Raw genomic sequence first — 18,910 nt, 5'->3', positions numbered from 1 at the left:
ATGGCATGCCTTGGTTTGCAAGAACTGGGAGGGGGAGTCCAAGGTTGGATGGAGCTAGGATGTGCAGCCAGGCAGCTGTACTCCCACGGCACCGAGAAGGAGCAGACCAGACCCTGCCCTGACCACAGGGGCTCCCTGTCTGGCAGGGAAGCAGATTTACCTCCATGATCAATCGCCGGCCCAAGAGAGACACAGGTGCTCATGTCAGAGATTTATAGTGAGGCCCTGAGATGGTGTAGAGTCAGGAAAGGGCCCTCTGAGGCCCATGGTGAGTAGGAGTTATCTAGGCAGTCAGGGGGTAGGAAAGTGTTTGGTGTATGTGTGTCAGAGGGGGAGAGGAGGCTGAAGAAGGGGAGTGCAAGGCTCAGAGGTGTGAGAGGCCAGGTGGCTCAGCATGAGGGAGGGAGGCAGAGAGGGCAAGAGCCAGGCTGGAGAGGATGCGGGGCTAGCAGGCCTCAGAGGGGGCATGGGCTCTGCCTGAAAGGAGGAATTCTAAGAGGGCAGCTGGGGAGGCAGAGGCTCCAAGGTGATGGAGTGTGAGCTGTGAGGGAGGGGGTCCTGACATGAGGCTGGGGTGGCAGGACCCATCCTGAAGAGGGAAGCAGGCCAAAGGTCTGGGGCTCAGGTCATGGCTCAAGAGGATTTTAACAGGGAGCAAGTTCTATAAATGCCAAGGAGGTCTGTCGGGAAGGGACAGGAGGCCTGCCAGGGTCTCATATCTCTACCATCCCACCTGCAGGGCACACGTCAGGAATGTCACACAGCTACTGACAGCATGTTCATCACAAAACAACCTCCAATCTCTCCTGCAATTGGGCCTGTCTCTCCACAGGACCTAAAGGAAGAACCAAGAAATATGGCTGTCCCAACAGAGCTGGACAGGCCATCAGAAGGACACTGGGCTCAGAGGGGCCTTGGGCAAGGGAGCCCACCTCTCAGAGCCCATCTCCGCTTCTGCAGAGTTGGGAGAGTGAAATGCAACCAGCGGTGTCGTGCATTTTTGTTCACCCCAGCGCCAGGCAGGCTGCAACTGGGGCTGTTATCATCATGACTGAGAGGTAGTGTCGCGTGACAGTTAAGTGCATGGGTTCTGTCTGCATCCAGGCAGCTGCAGTCTTAATCCCAGCCCCAGCACCCGCTTTCACTGTTTGACTTTGGGTAGATAACTAAAACTTACTGTGGCTTTGTTTCCTCATCTGTAAAAGGGGGATATTAATAATGCCTACCACATAGTGTTATGGGAGGATTCACTCAGTTAACGTGGGTAGCACGCTTAGAACACCGTGTAACACACCAAGTAGTGACAGTGGGGTGCGAGGTGGAGATGCTGAAATGGACGCAGTGATGGTGCACAGCGGGGTCAGCACCATGGACAGCGCCACTGCACGCAGGAAGCCCTGATTCGTGGTGGAGGCTGTGACCAACTGGCCTTGTGAAGGCCCCACAGCAGTGGTGTGTTGGTAACTTAAACAATATCTTCTCTTCTGGGGAGGGGAGACATTGATTTTGTGGTGTTTGGAGATATCCATAGAAATACTACCACCCATGGCCAAATTCAAGCTTCCAAAGCAATGTCCATGAACATGGTTTGGGGAAGAGCCGTGCACACCTGGCTGTGACAAGCCATGTGTGACCTTGTATCATGCCAGCAAGCAGGCAAGACACAAGGTCACACATAGCAAGACCAAGGGAGACCTGGCAAGGATAACCAGGTCTGAATGAAAGCCAGCTTCAGGACACCAGTCCAGCCAAGAGAAGGGGAAATCGGTGTCCAGGAAGAAGCAGCAAGCAGCCTGCCAGGGAACCACGTGGCAGGCCCAGGACAGAAGCCTCAGTGCCAATGCTTTTTAATCAAGAACCTTCCAAGGAGGCTGCGTTCCTCCCCACCTTTTCCTACACCCATCTCACTTTATTGTGCTGGTTCCGTTCTTGGAGCATCTACTCTGGACCAGGTATTATTCCAGGTAAATCAAACAAAATCACCGCTTTCATGAAGCTGCCAGTCTAGGAGCAGGAGGTGGGAAATGAACAGGGGATGAGGTCGGGGCCAAGGCTCAAGGGAAGGGGCTTGAGGGAGTCAGGGAGGGGAGGGACTAGTTGAGACAGACGTACAAGGAGGGCCTCTCTGAGAAGGTGTCCACTGAGTGGATGAGGGTGGAGAAACTTCACAGGTGGAGAGAACAGCCAGTGCAAAATGGCTCTGCTACAGGAGATGGCTGGAAATATGGTGAAGAGTGGGGGGCCAGGAAGGCTGAGCCGGGGAGGAAGGGGAGAGAGGAGGAAGTGAGCCAGGGAGAAGTCAGGGCCAGCTCCTGCAGGGCCTTGGAAGCCAGAGAAAGAGGTGGAGTTACTCCAAGTTGAGAGAAGTTGCTGAAGGGTTCTGAGCAGGGAGTGACATGATCTGGTGTTAAAAAAAAAAAAAAACTCATGTTGTAGAACAGACTGAGGAGATCCGTGGGGAAACACAGCTGATGAAGTGATGATGCTGCAGATGAGTGCTTTGCCAGGCACCGCCCTAAAGGCTTCCTAGATGTCATCATAGCACCCAGTCCTCAAGCAGCCCCACGGTGTCAAGCAGGGGCTTCTCGATTTACGGGTGAGGAGTTGAGGCACAGGGAGCCCACGTGAACTGACCGAGGCCGCAGAGTCACTAGGTCTTGGGGCCAAGGTCTAAGCCCTGGCAGTCTGGCTCCTAGACCTAAGAAGGGAGGCCAGTCAGCTCACCATCATGACCAGGGCGAGACATGACAGGGGCTTGGACACGTGCTGGGAGGAAGAGGCAGGTGGACTCTGGGTGCATTCGGACCACGGGATCACAGGACTCACTGAGGCTTGAACAAGAAGAAGGCCATCTTCTTGCTCACCTACAAAGTTCACCCGGGCAGCATCAGGATCCACATTCACTCAAAAAGTGCCTTTGGGCCTGGCTTGGTGGCTTACACCTGTAACTCCAGCACTTTGGGAGGCGAAGGCGGGCAGATAACCTGAGGTCAGAAGTTTGAGACCAGCCTGACCAACAAGGTGAAACCCTGTCTCTACTAAAAATACAAAAATTAGCAAGTGTGGTGGCAGGTGCCTGTAGTCCCAGCTGCTCCAGAGGCTAAGACAGGAGAATTGCTTGACCCCAGGAGGTCGAGGGTGCAGTGAGCCAAGCTTGTACGACTGCAGCCTGGGAGACAGAGCAAGACTCTGTCTCAAAAAAAAAAAAAAGGTGCCTTTGTGCCAATTATGAAAAGACAGCTCTTCCATGCAGAACTGAAAAACAAGTCCCTTCTTCCCAAGGTGCTTGGCTTGGATTTCTGCCTCCACTCACCTGCTTCCTTTAGGCAGCAGACAACCCATACAACTGTAGCTGCAGGCCCAGGCAGAGACCCTGTCTGCTTCCCTAGCTCCGAGTACGATGCCCAACACAGAGTAGACTCTTGGCCAATGCTGCCAAATGAACCAGTGAATGCACAGAACCACAGGCAGGTAGCGGCAGAGCTGGAGTCAGAACCCAGGGCTCCAGACCCCCAGCGCTGCTTCTGGCCATCAGCTCTACTTATCAGATATGCTGTGAACAGAGCCATCTCTGAGCAGGGCAGCCCAGTTTCCTTTTCTGTAATTAGCATCATGGGCATGATGAAGAGGCAGCCTGTAAGGTGCCCGACAGTGGGTCACAGGCTGGTGAGGGTTGCGTGTCTACACCATATCAGGCCCTATACTCATTGGCCATTCCACCTTTACACCGGTACAGGAGACATGCTCACATGGGGTGGATGAGAAAAATAAGGTGCAGAAAGACTGAGTGACTGATCAGGGTCAGTGGCAGGGGCAGGGATGGAGCCCAGGCTCAGGGTCCAGTAGCCCAGCACGGAGCCTGCACGCAGAGGGGCCATGTCTGCTCCCTCCTTTGTTCTCTGCACAGAGGACAAGCTGAGTCCTCAGGCAGGCAGAGGCTGATGAAGGTTCTGAGCCTCCCGCAGAGAATCACTGTCCCCCCCACCCCCAGCCCACCTGGCCGAGAGGACTTGCTCTGTAAATGGGAATTAGAAATGTAGTCCAGATTGAGGATTGGTGTGATGCCAGCTTCCACCATGAGAAATCACTAAGGGAGAGAAAAATCAATCGAACCATCTTCAAAATTCTCTGGGTGCTAAAAATAAAGCAGAGGTCCATCCACTGAGACCTCCTGTGCAATTTATTACCTTGAAGACAGATCAAACTCAGGAAAAATCACCCAGTGCTGTTTACAGTCTCAAAATATTGGTATTAAAGGACATGAGAGGTTGCTCAAACAGATGTTGAAATTGCACTGTGGAAAAAGGAGTTTTAACGATCAGAGATTCCAGGATTTCATGAGAACCAACCTTAAATATTTGAGGGGCTATTGTTTAAGAGACAAAATAAACCACCTTCTTGCTGGGCTCCAATTAGGCACCAGGCTCTTTATGTGAAAGATTTCTTTATTCCTTGCAAATATCCTTATAAAGGGAATTTTCCCATTTTACATTCAGGGAAACTGATGGCCAGGAGGCTGAGCAATGGGTGTGAGCCCAGGCCCACCAGAGCCCAGAGCCCAGATCCCAGGCTCCTTCTCCAGTACTTTAGGGTCTGGGATCTCTGATTCCCCAGGATCACAGATCAAAAAGGAGGTGTCTACATCCTAAGACCACATGGAAATGATGAACTTCAGGACCACTCCATCTATAACCGTTCATAAGTACCTCCTATCACCAGGTCCTGTGTGGGGCAGGCACTGCAGAAAGGCCTCACCCTGGACTCCCAATCTCAGGGCTTCCACCATAAAACGGGGGAGGCTGTCACAGTACCAGGGGCAGCCGAGGAGCTGCAGGCTTAGAGGGGCTCTGACCAGCCTGGGAGGGTTGTGACAAGGACAGGTCAGAGGCTCCCGGGCAATGGGTTAGGATGGCAGTGCTCTGCCCACCCTGCCCCATGCCAGGGACCCAGTGACTGAAGGAGTCGGCGAGTGTGACCGAGAGGTGGCAGAGGCTGGTCTCCAAGGGCACAGGGCACTGTAGAGGGGTCCAGGCTTTCTCCAGAAGCCAGAGGGGAACCCCTGAGAGCTTTAAGGGAGGTTGACATGGTCAGACCAGAGGTTTCGATGAGCTGATCTCACAACTGTGCAGCAGGCTTCTGGGCAGGGCAGGGCAGGATTCGGGCAGGTGTCTGGGGGAGAGTAGAGAGGGCTGGGCACCTCTCCTTCTGAGGGTGAGGGAGAGGGAGGAGGCTGGAAGGGTCCTCCTGCTTGAGCCTTGGTGACTGCACTGAGACAGGTCACAGAGCCTCAGTATTACCAGGCTCCCTTCCTCCATCCGAGACTCAGTGACGGAATTACAGCAGACATATCCTCTGAGCCACCTTTCTCATTGTTGAACAGTCAAAGCAATGCCCTCTTTTTCTCCTTTACTAAGAAAAAGTTTTCCTTTCTCTTGACATGGTTACTAAAAATCAATTTTGCTGAGACAGATAGTGTTAGTGATTGGACTTAAGAGACGCAATGCTGTGGAAAGCCTCCAGTGGACACTGAGGACTGAACAGCGTCATCAGGCCAAGCTAGGACCACAGAGAGTAAGGGTCAAAAGGACGTGACCCGCAAGTCCAGATCACGCCTTCCCCTGGCTCTGGGTGTGTACAGGCCTCCCGATCCTGGGTTTTTCTTGTCAGGACTAATCAGAACTGTTACCCTCTGACAGCCAGAATCCGCCCCACTGAGACTTGCTCAAAAGGTGTCTCAAAAATTCAGAGCAATTCCCAGCTCCGCATGGAGTCTCAGCTGCCTTTCTGGCCTCCCCCCATGTCAGAAATGAAACGCCTCTTCTCATTACTCAGCTGCGATCAGCCCCATCACGGCACCTGCAGCCCAGAGTCCTGACACCTTCCCTGCCAAGTGAGGCTTGTCTCCATGGTGTGAGCCCTGGGTCCGTGTCTTGTCACTGCTCTGGCCAAGCGGCAGCAGGCCATGGAAAGAGCCAGGTGCACTGAGGTTCCCAAGTGAATTGATCTAATCAGGGGAGGTTTCCACGGTCACTGCACGCCCCTGAAGACTGCACTCAACTCCTGCCAAAAGCCTCAGTTCCCCAGTCAGGGCTGCCTCAAGCCCAGCTCAGAATCTTCAGCATGCTACAGACACACACTCCTCCATCGCTAAGACCAGGGTGCTGTATATTTCAATTAATAATCGTTTTCACAGAATGGGAAGCTACACAGAGATCTGACACTGAGTTACACGGTAGGGTGTGCAACCAGGGGAGTTCCCAGGATCCACAGGGGCCCTTGATCTGCCAATACGCCACCCTTGTCACTGTCCCTCACCTGACTCAGATTCTTTGGTCAATAATCATTATTTTCACTCCCTTGCACACACCATCAGCTCCTCGTCTACACTTGGCACAACCATACCCTGGCTCACCCTCTACTGACCGGAGACCTGCAGCCAGCAGCAGGCGTGGCTGGAGAGAAACATACACGGCTTGGTGGCTGGGCCACCGAGCCCCCATAGCACCCACGGACCACCTGCTCCAATGCCAGGTATTTTACTAGTGGTTTATCACATGTCCACTCCTGGGGGTAGAATCTTTATCTAGTTCCAGGATCATCAATGAGGCCTGGCACACAGTAGGTACTTAATAAATACCTGCTGGTAAATGGTATGCTCTGCAACATGTGGACAGGGCACAATTTGTGTGTTCGGGACAGGGCTGGAGGCAAGGCTGACGATAGTGACCAGGGAGGGCTCTGCAGTAATGGGATGAACCAACCCCCTTTTCTTATTCACAACTAACTTGTTCAAATGTCTTTGTGGTCACCTCAATCCAAAAATAGTTATGATACAACGTAAACCTATGACATCGCCAGCCTCACAATCTCACTCCTCCGCCGCCTCCCGCCCATGGCCACGCTCTGGCTCTGCCTCTCACTCTCTCTCCCTGGGTCTCCTTGCTGGTCCCCAGGCCGCCAGCCTTGTCTGCTGCAATCCAATCCACCCACAACACAGAACCACGGCACCTCCAAAGCTGGCTAGTGACGCACCCCTGCTTACGGTACGTCAATAGCTCAACAGCTTCCCGTCCCGGGAAGCAGGCAGGTGGGAAGTCAGCAGAGCCTCCAGTAATGTAATAAAGATGCAGACACCGAGACAGGGTTCAACCCTTCTGATGAACGAAGGAGGCATCTGTCTCTGTCTTGCCCTCTCCTACCTTAACCCTGAAGCACATGTTACCTCCATCTTCTCAGAGAGAACCAGTTCTGGGTCTAAGGGCAGCCTGGAGAGAGGCTGCAGCATCCTGTTCAGTGGCCGCTGCCCACACGTGGCTATTCTGTTTGAAGTCTGAATCCACTAGAACTAAATCAAATTAACAATGACGTTCATCAGTCACCGAGCCACGTTTTAGGCACTCAGCCGGAGCAAGGCCTGGTGGCTGCCGCCCTGTGAGTGCAGACAGAGCGGTCTATTATCACAGAACATTCCAGGGGACAGGGCTGAGGCTGGATCTTATTCCCACTGTTTTGTGTGGATAGCCTTTATGGTCACGGCTACCTCCTATTTATCCTATGTGATATGTTTTATTTTAACTGTTTATCCTATTTATCCTATGTGATATGTTTTATTTTAACTCATGCTGGTGAAATTCAATTCCCTTTCAAAAGAAAGTTACTTAGGCAAAAATAAAGCAACTCGATTCAAAGAAAATGAGTTTTTAAAAATGGGAAAACTTAAAGGGAAGCGCGCGTGGCATAGGGAGGCAGGCTCAGCTGTGGGGCTTTGTGAATGACGTGTTTGGGGTCCCGCCCCAGGAGAAAGGCTCCTGCCTGCACCACCCGCAGCGCCACAGCTCTGGCACCTTCCGCCTCCTCCCGCATCCGCCTCCCACACACCTGTGCTCTCAGGCAGCCTCCTGCAGCCCAGGGAGCTTCCCACCCAAATTCCTTCTCTCACCTCCTTGGCTGCCCACAGCAGCTCGTCCAGACCCTGGGCTACAGCAGGGATGACGCCCTCCCTTACACTGCCATATCGGGGCTGTGTCCCCAACAGCCCCTGAGTCCTGCAGGGAAGGGGTGAGTTTCTGCCATTCATTCCATGTCCAGGCCTGGGACTAAAGGCACAGGGAATGAACAGTTGGATAAATGAAATGAAGCAGCATCCTGTGCATACCCCAGGGCGCTATGGGTCTTTATAAAGGGCGTCCGCGTCCACAGTGTCTCCGAATCATCACAGCAGGCAAGACAGGAAAAGTAAGCAGGGATGACCATCCCACCCAAGCCCAGCAGGAAGGAGGTAGGAGCTCGAGGAGGGTGGCTGCCACCGTCCCAGGGCTGCAGGAGGCAGGCTGAGGGCAGGGCAAAAGCCCTGGACCAGGCGTGGAGGCCCGTGCGTGAGCTCCAGCTGTGCCCCTGCCAACTGGGGGCTCTGGGCCAGTCCCTCATCTCCCCAGCCTCCGTTTCCTCATCTATGAAATGGGATGATCATCATATCACCACTGTATCTGAACACCACTGAGACAATGAACGGCAGGCTGATTTGTAAACAGTACAGCACTGTCCAGGCAGCGCCGTGAGCCCTGCACCTTCCCCATTCGCAGACCTGCAGCTCCTGCTAGGAGACCGCCCCTCTCCACATACAGGGGCTGGGGGTGGAGCTGACTCCCTACAGCACCAGGGAGAGGTCCAGGAGTCCCGCCTGGCAGATCACAGCAAGGCATTCGCCCCCAGTTAGAGCTCACGGGGTGCCATCTAGGGTCTTGGTGGGACAGTTCAGAGAGAGCTGGTCTCATTTCACCTGGACTTTATTCTGGGAGGGTGGGGCCCAAACTACTGGCACCAACTGGCCATGATGCAGAGCCTGAGACTGAAGCCACAGAAGACAGCAGAGGCAGGAAGCCCAGAGAGCCACCACCCACGCTGCTCCAGCCCCTGATACCACCTGGCCCGATGCTCTCTTACAGTTGTGTACCTCAAACATGCTCACACAGCAGGAACAGTCTAACCAACTGACACTCTGACACTGTGGACAGGTGGGGTCCGATGGCCTCAATGGAGGGATAGACAGATGCCCAGCCCAGCCCTCTACATCCCGAGAAATCTGAGCTTCAACCCTTCATAGCAGCTCAGGCCCTAATCCTTCCTGCAACCTTTCCGGCCATCCCAGTCCAGCCTCCCAGCTCTGGGTCCTCCATGACTTTGGGAGAGGAGAAGGGAGAGAGATGCTGATGCTTCCTGACACCCCCAAGTGCTGACCAAGTGCTGGGGGCATCACACAGAGGGGCTCACTGACAGCACCTGGCAGATCTATGCGAGGTAGGACTGAAAAGACAGAGGCTCAGAGAGGGAGGTCACTCACCCAGAGTCACAGAGCTTGAAGGTGGCAGTAAGACTCACACAGACTTTCTGCCCCTGACACCCACGCATGTGCCCCGAGCCCTCTGGCTGACTCAGGGGACATCTGACGCTTTGCTCTGTTCCCTTCCTCCTGTTTCCTGAGGTTCTCCCTGCCTAAGGCTCTCTGGCCACACCTGGCTCTCAGCCCACAAAAGCCGTTTGTTACTCTTTCACCCTTCCCAGACTGCTCTGGGCCTCCCCTGCGCCCCACAGCTGTCCCGGCTTCTGCTGCTCCCAGGGACACAGCCCACTCCTGACCAGCGCTGGCTGCCCACGCTGCCTGGTGTCGGGAGGCCATCCGGTTGCTCGGAGGCTCTCAGGTGGGTCTTCCCACCCCTTCTGAGACACACCCGGGCAGTGTCCTCCACAAAGGGCAATGTGGGGTGGAGGTTAGAAGCGGGGACTCTGGGGCGGGAGGGCCTGGGTTTGAAGCCCAGCTTTGACACTTGCTGGCAGTAAGCTTTGAGTAAGTTAACTTGGGTGCTCTGTGACTCAGTTTCCTCATCTGTAAAGGGGATTTATAACAGTACCTACCTCATAGGGTTGTGTGAAGATGAAATGAGTTAAAATGAATGCGTGATGTTAGTCAAAGAGCCTCACTCTATGTTATTATAATTATCATTGTATGCAGAATAGTGACATCTCAGCAAACTGCCTGCTCACTCACCAGCCAAGGGCAGGCCAAGCCTCGCCCTGCCTGCAGGCCAGTGTTCATGTCATCACCAGCTCTCCCCCCAGCAGTCAGTGGGAATCGTCAATGCTGTTGCCCCTACCTTGCCCTGACACAGGGGAACACTGAGCAGGGGGTTCCCAGGACCCCAACCCAGCTGGGTTTCTGACATCCTGGTTGTTAACACAGCCTGCCTTGGGGCCCAGCGGGGGACGGTGGTGGGGGAGAGGTAGGCCCTGAGGAACCTTCAGTGGATGCTGAGCCAGGTTAGCAGTCCCTTCAAAGCAGCTGAACCCTGAACTCTGTCTCCTTCCTCGCCTCTGGTGAGGCCCCAGGATGAGGGGGATCATGGCCACCCTGGAGGAGGCGATGGGTTACATGCAATGCTCAGCAATGTTGACTTTGTGGTTTTCAGAAACAGATGCGACATATAATTCTGTATCTGGGCCTCACCGGCATACTGGGAGCCAGAGGCGACTCGCCAAAGAAGTTAAACAATGCAGACACCCCCAAACCAGCTGGCTGACAACCAAACCAAACCTGCCGCCCGCCGGAAGCCACCCTGCCCACGGGAGGTGCCACCGGGCTGCAGCGAAGGATACTGAAGCTCCTGTCGGTGATGGCCAGGTGCCAGAGGTTGATGCGCAGATCGTCCGCCGACATGTAGGTCTCGCAGTCGCTGTTGACAGAGATGGAGTTGATGTGGTAGGTGTGGCCGTTGGCAAAGATCCTCCGAGGGCTCACCTCCACCATCAGGTCCATGGGCTTCAGCACCGGCACCTGCAGAGGAGGGAGAGGAAGGGTGGAGGTGAGGGCCAGGCAGTGGCATCTGGATATCGCATGCCCTGGGCACGTGATCCAAACAGGAGGCCAAAACACAGAGGTGGGCGTCCATCCTGATCCTCCATGGTCTAAAATAGGCAGTGACAGATGGCGAATGCCCACCAGCCACCAGCCCTGCAAAAGAGGCATGGACGCTTACCCGCTGCAGGTCTGTGAGTAAGTGGGGAACCCTCCTGCACCCCAATTTCCTCAACTCTAAAATGAAATGAAAAGATACCATGGCGGAACCAGCCAATTGTCTACCAAGCCTCCCTGTTTCCCTCCTACAATGCAATGTTGTCACTGGGAAATGGCTATCCACATGTGGACTGCATTTCCCAGCAACCTTTGCACCCGGGCATGGCCACATGACTAGTTCTGACCAATGGGATGCGAGCAAAGTGATGCCTGGCCCGGATTCAGCTAAGCAACAGGAGCTCCTTCCCTGCCTGTAGGGTGAGGACCCAAGCCTTAGGCATGGAGGCTTCGGGGATGGGGATGGACGGAACCTGCAGGAGAGCTGTGTCCCAACCAGCACACCCATACTAGACCTTCCCACAGTGAAAAATGCATTTCTGTGTTTGGCCCTGGACTGCCAGGGTTGTTTTGTTACAACAGTGGAGTTACCCCAACGCATACAAATTTTCATCTTGGAGGGTTGGTGTGAGGGGTCCTTGCCGTGGCATCAGACACTGAGCTTTCGCAAGCCTGAAGGTCCCTTGTCACAGCCCTGACCAACCCTGAGGCTGTCATCTGGTCCTATCAGCTTTCCCAGTGTTTGGACCCGCTAGGGGGGCAAGGCCTCATCTCATCTCTTGCTTCTCTCTCCATCTCTCTGGTGCTCGGGTCAAGGCCTAGCAGAGAGGCTCTCCAGTGAATGAGTGAATGAGCTCCCAGGGAACAGCTGAGATGGGAGGTGACAGCCTTGGTGCTGTAGCTGTAGGAGTGATAAGCACTGAGCTTCTTCGGAGCAGATGCAGCTCTGTAGCCCACGTTAGATTTTCCCATGCACCAGGGCACCCGGTGTGTGCATGGGAGTGTGCACGGCGAGAGTACGTGTTTGAGTGTGTTCATATGAGTGTGCATGAGTGTGCCTGCATGAGTGAGTATACGTGTATATGCATGTGTGCGTGTGTGAGTGTGTGCAAGCAGCACCGGTGTGAGTGGCAGCCTGGCTCTGGGTGGTTCTTGTGTCGCTGCCGCTCTGTCTGTGCTTCTAGGTTGTGTGCCTGGGAGTCGGTGTTAGTGTGTCTAGACTCCTCCAAGGCATCCTCCCTGCAGGTATTCCTGTGTCAGATATCCTAGGTAAGCTGCTAACCTTCCCTTCCTTCGAGGTGCAGCCACTGCCCACTCCAGGGATCCCTGGACTCCCAGGAGAGAGAGGGAGTCCAGCTGCTCTGGAGGAAGGCTGAGCATCACTGGCTTAGCAAAGTCTTGGCATCTCAGTCCACCTCTCCCCTCCTGGCAACATTTCTTTCTGTTTTCTCCCAGCAGCCTTGAGACCCAATTTGCCCAGGGCTCCAGCCATTCCCTGCCATCCACCAAAAACCAGAGCGCGAAACCAGTTTTTTAGGGAAGAGAGGAAGAGAGAAAAGAAACCTTCCCTGAAGGTTTAGGGGTTTCATGAACAAAACATGCTGCCTCCGTAAAGCCACAGTCTAGTCAAGGTGAGGGGCAAGGAAGACACAAGCATAAGGACAGAAGAGTGTTGGATCCAAAAGGCAAGAGTGGGCACAGGAAAGATCACGAATTTCATCTGGCCTGTGCAGAAAGGCTTCATGGAGATGAAGGCCAGTGGGGTTTTATAGGATGTATGAGAGTTCCCCGAATTGACAAAGTAGAGAAAGGCCTCCTGCGGTGCCCACAGCCCCTCTGTGTTCCTCTGTCACAGCACTGACCACCAGTGTGATATTGATTCCATGTCCGTTTCCTTGAGGGCTGGGGACACTTTGGGGACAGGCACTGAGTTGAATCTTGCTCACCTCTAGGACCCCAAGGACTAGCCTAGCGGGGAGCAGCTCCTTAGTAAATAACAGCGGCCTCCAGCCTGAACTGTGCAGGGTGGGTGTGGCGTGGATGACATCAGAAGCACACAAGGTGAGAGGCAGGATGAGGTCAGACCGGGACCCATGTTCTCAGTGACAGTTAAGTGTCTTGGGAAGTGTGTGACTTGCAGAGAAAAACTTCCAACGCTGGGAGGGACATAAACAGGATTCCTCAAGGCCAGTGGGCTCTCCCCCAAACACCAGGGTGATCAAACACCTCCCTCTACAGGAAACCCTCATTAACTTCCTCCGGACGCGGGGCCGGACAGGGAGCGCCATCACCCTCATTACTCAACATTGAAGCTAATCAGCTGCCCGCTTCCTTAGAATCCATTTGTGCAATTTGCCAGTCATTTAGGCCAATGCATTTAAACATGTATTTCTCCTTCTCAAGAAGAGCACTGACTACCGCTTTCTATTTCTGGCAGCTCCCTGGATTCTGGGCACATGTGCGTGTTTCAGACATGTCTGTTTCAGGTCTTTGGAGATGCTGTAGGTCTCACGCGGTCCAGGCTTCCCTCTGCCCTCAGTAAAGGACTTAGGAACCACAAAGCTCTGCTGACCCATTCTCCTCCTGCCTCTGTGTACTCACTCAGCTGAGTGGTTTTAGGTGAGTCGCTGCCTCGGTTTCTCCCTTCCTGTAACAAGGGATTATCTGCCTTGCTCTCCATCCTCAGCTGCAGGTGGAAAGCACTTTATAGCCATGCACCACCACCCTGCATGCTCACAAGATGCCTAGAGGAAATGTGGTGATCTCTATGCTGCTGGTGAGGAAACGGAGGCAAGGGGCAGGGAGATGCCCATGACCGCCCAGCAGCCAGAAGCCCAGCCAGGGTCTGCACGTCAAAGGCTTTTCAAGCCCTAAAATCCTCAGTGTTTAATAAAGAGGCGTGCGCCTGTCTCCGCCAACCGGGGCTCACCTGCAGTGACGTCACCGTGGACAGGTCCTTAAGCTTCCCTTCTTCATCCTTCAGGTTGTATCCTTCAGGCCTTTTATCTCGTTCAGTAATCTTCCATAATTTGATAGTTTTATCTTTAAAAACAGAACAAAATAAAACAAGTCACATAATTAAGCAGCCAGACGGAAGAGACGATCCACTTTAGAAGGTGAGATCATGAGGCCCTCCCGAGGGCGGAGGGTTCTGCCCACAGGCGGCTTTGGATGGAACTGTAGGACTACAGCTGGCCTCGGGGCCTCCAGCCTGTGGCCTCCCTGCAGATTTCGGACCAGCCAGCCTCCGCAGTCACGTGAGCCAGTTCCTTAAAATAAATCCCCCTCTCTCTTTCTCACTCTTATGCCCTACTGATTCTTTTTCTCTGGAGAACCCTGACTACTATAGGAGCCAAAACAAACACCACTATGCCACCATGTTGATGAGAAGGCCCTGGGGGGGCACCGGTGTGTCAGTGGAGCATCTGAAAGGTGCCCGAGGCCCCGCCATTAGGAAAGAGTGAAGCTGGGATTCAAAACCAGGGTGGGAAGCTTGTAGGGGAGGGGACTACAGGGAATACTGAAAGATGACCTTTTCTCCAGAGAGGCGGGAGGAAAGTGAAATGTCTTTTTCTTTCTTTTCTTTTGAGATAGGGTGTCGCTCACGTCGCCCAAGCTGGAGTGCAGTGGCACCATCTCAGCTCACTGCAGCCTCGACTTCCCTGGGCTCAGAGGATCCTTCCATCTCAGCCTCCTGAGTAGCTGGGACTACAGGTGCTCACCACCAGGCCTGGCTAATTTTTTGTACTTTTGGTAGAGAGGGAGTCTCACCATGTTGCCCAGGCTGGTCTCAAACTCCTCGGTTCAAGTGATCTGCCCACCTCAGCCTCCCAAAGTGCTGTGATTACAGGCATGAACCACCGCACATGGCTGACAAGTCCTTCTTAAATATTTTTAAAAAGAGCAGGTGCATGGGGCTTAGCATGCACCCGAGGCTCCTGGCCCCCAGGGACTGTCCTTGGGAGAACCTCTCATGCTGGCTCGGGTGAGAGGCTTGCTGTGCAGGGACGCTTAGGGGACACAGACCTTGCCTTTGAGGAGCCTGGCGGGAGAACACCATCAGAATGGCAGGTGCCCGGAGTCGGGTAAGCCTGAGTTAAGAGGAGCCAAAGTGTCACAGGAGGGATGCCTGGTTCAGCGGAGAGGTCAGAAAGGCTGGGACCCAGTGAGGCTTATGGGGTGAGGAGGGAGTTGGCCAGGTGCAGGGCAAGGGCAGCCTTCAGGCACAGGCAGGCCAGCAGGAGCTGAGCCTGGCCAAGTTCAGGAAAGCAACAGAGGCCCCATTGAGGAACGTGGACATCCCGGGGCAGGCGTGGGGACAGCGCTTCGAAGCCTGGCGGATGCTCTTGCAGCGGTCCTGTTCTCAGGGGGTCGAGTGAGCACCAACCAGAAAGGAGCTGCGTCCACCCTGCCGAGGCTCAGGAAAGCAAGGCCATCACCCAAGGGAGGCAGAGCAGGAACAGAATGCAGGTGTGTCCTGGTGTCCTGCCTGGGTATAGTGGCTCATGCCTGCACTTTGAGAGACTGAGGCAGGTGGATCACCTGAGGTCAGGAGTTCGAGTCCAGCCTGGCTAACATGTAGTGAAACCCCATCTCTACTGAAAAATATAAAAATTAGCTGGGCATGGTGGCGGATGCCTGTAATCTCAGCTACTAAGGAGGCTGAGACAGAAGAATTGCTTGAACCCAGGAAGTGGAGGTTGCAGTGAGACGAGATCATGCCACTCTACGCCAGCCTGGGTGACAGAGTAAGATACCATCTTTCAAAAAAAAAAAAAAAGAATCCAGGTGTGTCCTGCCCAACCCCCCAGGCTGCCTGGGTCAGCAGGGGCCCCAGTGAAGGAGGATGAGCAGGGGTGCGAGTGGGGGACCCAGGCCCATGGCGAGCCAAGGAGGACAGCCCCGGCCACTCCCTCAGAGGACCCCGAGAAGCAGGTGTCAGGCCAAGAGCCCCAGGGCCTGAGGGCACATGGTCCTCCCTGAGGCAGGAGGATTGAGAGGGCAGTCAGGCTCCTAAACCAAGACTGCTCCTCCTGCCCCCCAAGGTCGCAGGTGACAGCTCCAGTCTGGGGGCCTGGGATTCTGCGGTGGGGAGGAGGGGTTAACTTTGTGTTGAGTGGCCACTGTGTCTGCGACCTGCATCCTTGTCCATCACACTCCCTCACTCTGAAGCAAAGGCCTACAAAGATGGCCCAGCAGGGCTGGACGCAGTGGCTCACGCCTGTAATCCCAGCACTTTGGGAGGCCGAGGCGGGTGGATCACCTGAGATCGGGAGTTCAAGACCAACCTGGCCAACATGGAGAAACCCCAACTCTTTACTAAAAGTACAAAATTAGCCAGGCCTGGTGGTTCATGCCTGTAACCCCAGCTACTTGGGAGGCTGAGGCAGGAGAATCGCTTGAATCCAGGAGATGGAGATTATGGTAAGCAGAGATCACGCCATTGCACTCCAGCCTGGGCAACGAGAGCGAAACTCTGTCTCAAAAAAAAAAAAAAAAAAAAAAAAAAAGGTGTCCTGGATGGCGGCGGACCGTGCTATTCACAGCAGGGGGCAGCCCTGTGTCCAGCCACGGGGAGCAGCTGCGGGGTTCTGGCATACTCACTCGTGGGATTTACGTGCCGCTCAAAATATGATTTTCTAGACACTCTGAAGACATAGAAAACTGCTCACAATGTAAGTGAGATACAAACCAGCATTTGGTAGAAACATCTAGAGCCTGCGCACGTGCCCCAGAGGCCAGGCGGTGCCTCACCGTTGGTGGACAGGAGCGAGTGGGCGGCGTTCTGCTGCGGAAGCCACTTGATCTTGTTGATCTTCTCCTCTATCTCCAGGCTCTTGAGATAGTCAAACTCCGGCTCGTGGCTCTGGAAAGTGCTGTACACGTCGTACTCACCCTGGCTGTGGGGTGCATTTTTACTCTGCAGGGAAACCCGGAGAAGGGGCCTGAGCACCGTGACCCGCAGGGCGACGGCTAGGACTTCCGGGGGCCCGGCCAGGCCAGCCAAGGGACCAGGCGCCAAGCCGTGCCCGGAATCCAATTCCAGGGTCAAAGGAAACTCTCCGCAGTTTAACCGGCTCATGGCTCGCGGTGTGCCAGGGAAAAGCCCCGCACCTGTTCAGTCCCACACGCACGCACACCCGAGCCAGCGCCCTTCCTAATGCGAATGTCCCCAGGCGCCTGCTACGTGCTGAACACCCCGCTGAGTGCTCCACAGCCCATCGCATTCTACCCTCCAGGCCTCCTCTGGTCTGAGCACCATGACTCTCCCCATTTTACAGACCCACAGAGACTCGGAGGCGAAGTGACTTCCCAGAGCCGAGTCCACTCACCAGCCAGCACCCCTTTGCTGAGGCCTGCCTGACGCCAAGGCCCAGCTTGGGCCACCCTCATGTCTCAGGCCCTGACCTGACCTGCTCCTGGATTCCACCTGGGCAACTCAGTCCTGACTTGGGGAATAAATGAATGCTGGAGCTGACTTTAACATTGGGACAGAATGTCTTGCAATGTCAAGCCTGGATTAGAATCTGTCCCTGGCTTTCCTCAGCAGTGCTTGGCCTGGTTTAGGCAGCAGCGCTCCTTCTAATAAAGACCCCTTCACCCCGGAGCTCCCGAAATAGTCAGGCGGTGAGTCCACTGTGTGCGCCAGGGACCACGCTCCCAGGAGACAGTTCAAGTTCATAGGACAGCACGAGCCCCCAGCCAGGAACAAATGGAGACATTCAGCCCAGCACAATCTCAAGATTTCCTGGTCATTTTTTAAGTATCTATTTTTATATTTCTATCCCTGTCTTGCTTTTGAAAAGCTTCAAAGTTCTCCAATATTTCTGCTTCGAATTCACTTCACTTCCCATGAGCACTCGCTGTGACAAAGGTCAGTGTGACCAGAATAAAGAAAAAAATTAAAGGAGAAAAATTCAAAAGGGAGAAAATTGCACGGACCAAGCTAGCTTCTTTCTGCAGTCTGGCAAAAAGAAGGTTGGGTTTCGCGGCCCCTGGGGGGACACCTGGTGCACCCGGTGAAGCCCACAGGTGCCAGCTGAGAGCCGTGTTTGGGGAACTGATATGCAGCTAGGACGTGCTCCTTGTAAACTCTTGTCACCCTCTGCACTCTGGGCTCCTCATCAATAAAATGAGGGGAATGGCCACACCGCATTGCACCCATTCGGTCACCGAGAGGCGGGTTATGTGAACCACCAAGGTAAAGTCAGACTCAAGGAGCCTCAGCTCTGGGGCCATGCTCAGGAGTGAATGGGAGAAAAGATGATTCCACAGTTCCTCCTTTCGCCCCCGCTCCCCCCGCACACCGCCCCTTCTCCACCTTCTCTTCTCCTCCTCCCCTCCCCTTCCTCTCCTGCTCCATCCCCTCCTCCCTCCTCCTTGGATTCCTGGATGTCTTCTGTATCTAATTCCAGGCACAGTCCATGTTTGCTGGGGGAGACGCCCCTCTCTGAGGCCCGCTGATGTGTGAAGCTGCTGACCACTGTCCTGGTGTCAAGGAGCCGGGCTTCCATCCCTGGTCTGCTGTTCACTAGCTGGGTGACTCCTCTGAGTTTCCTCATCTGTCAAAGGAGTGTGGACCTGACCCTCGGACGTGAGCAGCGCAGAGGAAACAAGAAGCATCTCCAGAATATTTAGCAAGTGTTCTCAGTGAACAGGCTTTTGTCCTGAGGCTGTTTCGTGTTCCAGAAATGTGGCCCTGGGCAGGCTGTCCAGGCCACTGCCGTCTTACCCAGAGTTCTGCTGGACAACAAGCCCCCAGGGGTGGGGGTGAGGACAGGGGTGAGGATGAGGGCCCAGGCCCGAGCAGAAAGCACTTAGCCCAGCCTGGGGGCTGTGACAGCTGGGCAAGAGTGGAGTACTCCCCACTCCCCGATCTGGCCAGGACAACGCAGTTCACCCAGGCAGAGGAAGCTTTCACTGGAGGCACGAGCTGGGGCAGCAGCTGGCTGTACCACGTCCTGACCATTCGTCCGGGGTCTAGGACAGAGCGTGGGATGCAGG

The 18,910-nt window shown here is 54.6% G+C and overlaps 1 protein-coding gene across 5 annotated transcripts in view; it reads right to left on the bottom strand.

Moving 5' to 3' along the window:
- PPP2R2C (protein phosphatase 2 regulatory subunit Bgamma) overlaps positions 1 to 18,910 on the bottom strand; it is a 245,247-nt gene that overhangs the window by 36,850 nt on the left and 189,487 nt on the right. For all 5 annotated transcript variants that reach the window (XM_039468082.2, XM_039468084.2, XM_039468085.2 and 2 more), the window contains 3 exons: positions 16,661 to 16,826; positions 13,836 to 13,948; positions 10,651 to 10,828 (listed from right to left, as the gene is read on the bottom strand). In XM_039468082.2, the coding sequence (XP_039324016.1) occupies positions 10,651 to 10,828; positions 13,836 to 13,948; positions 16,661 to 16,826 (457 nt within the window). The remainder of the gene's footprint in view (positions 1 to 10,650; positions 10,829 to 13,835; positions 13,949 to 16,660; positions 16,827 to 18,910) is intronic.

The sequence above is a fragment of the Saimiri boliviensis genome, chromosome 3 (assembly GCF_048565385.1).
Source record: "Saimiri boliviensis isolate mSaiBol1 chromosome 3, mSaiBol1.pri, whole genome shotgun sequence".
NCBI lineage: Eukaryota > Metazoa > Chordata > Mammalia > Primates > Cebidae > Saimiri > Saimiri boliviensis.
The sequence above is the reverse complement of the archived record's forward strand: the minus strand, read 5'-3'. Positions and strand labels throughout refer to the sequence as shown.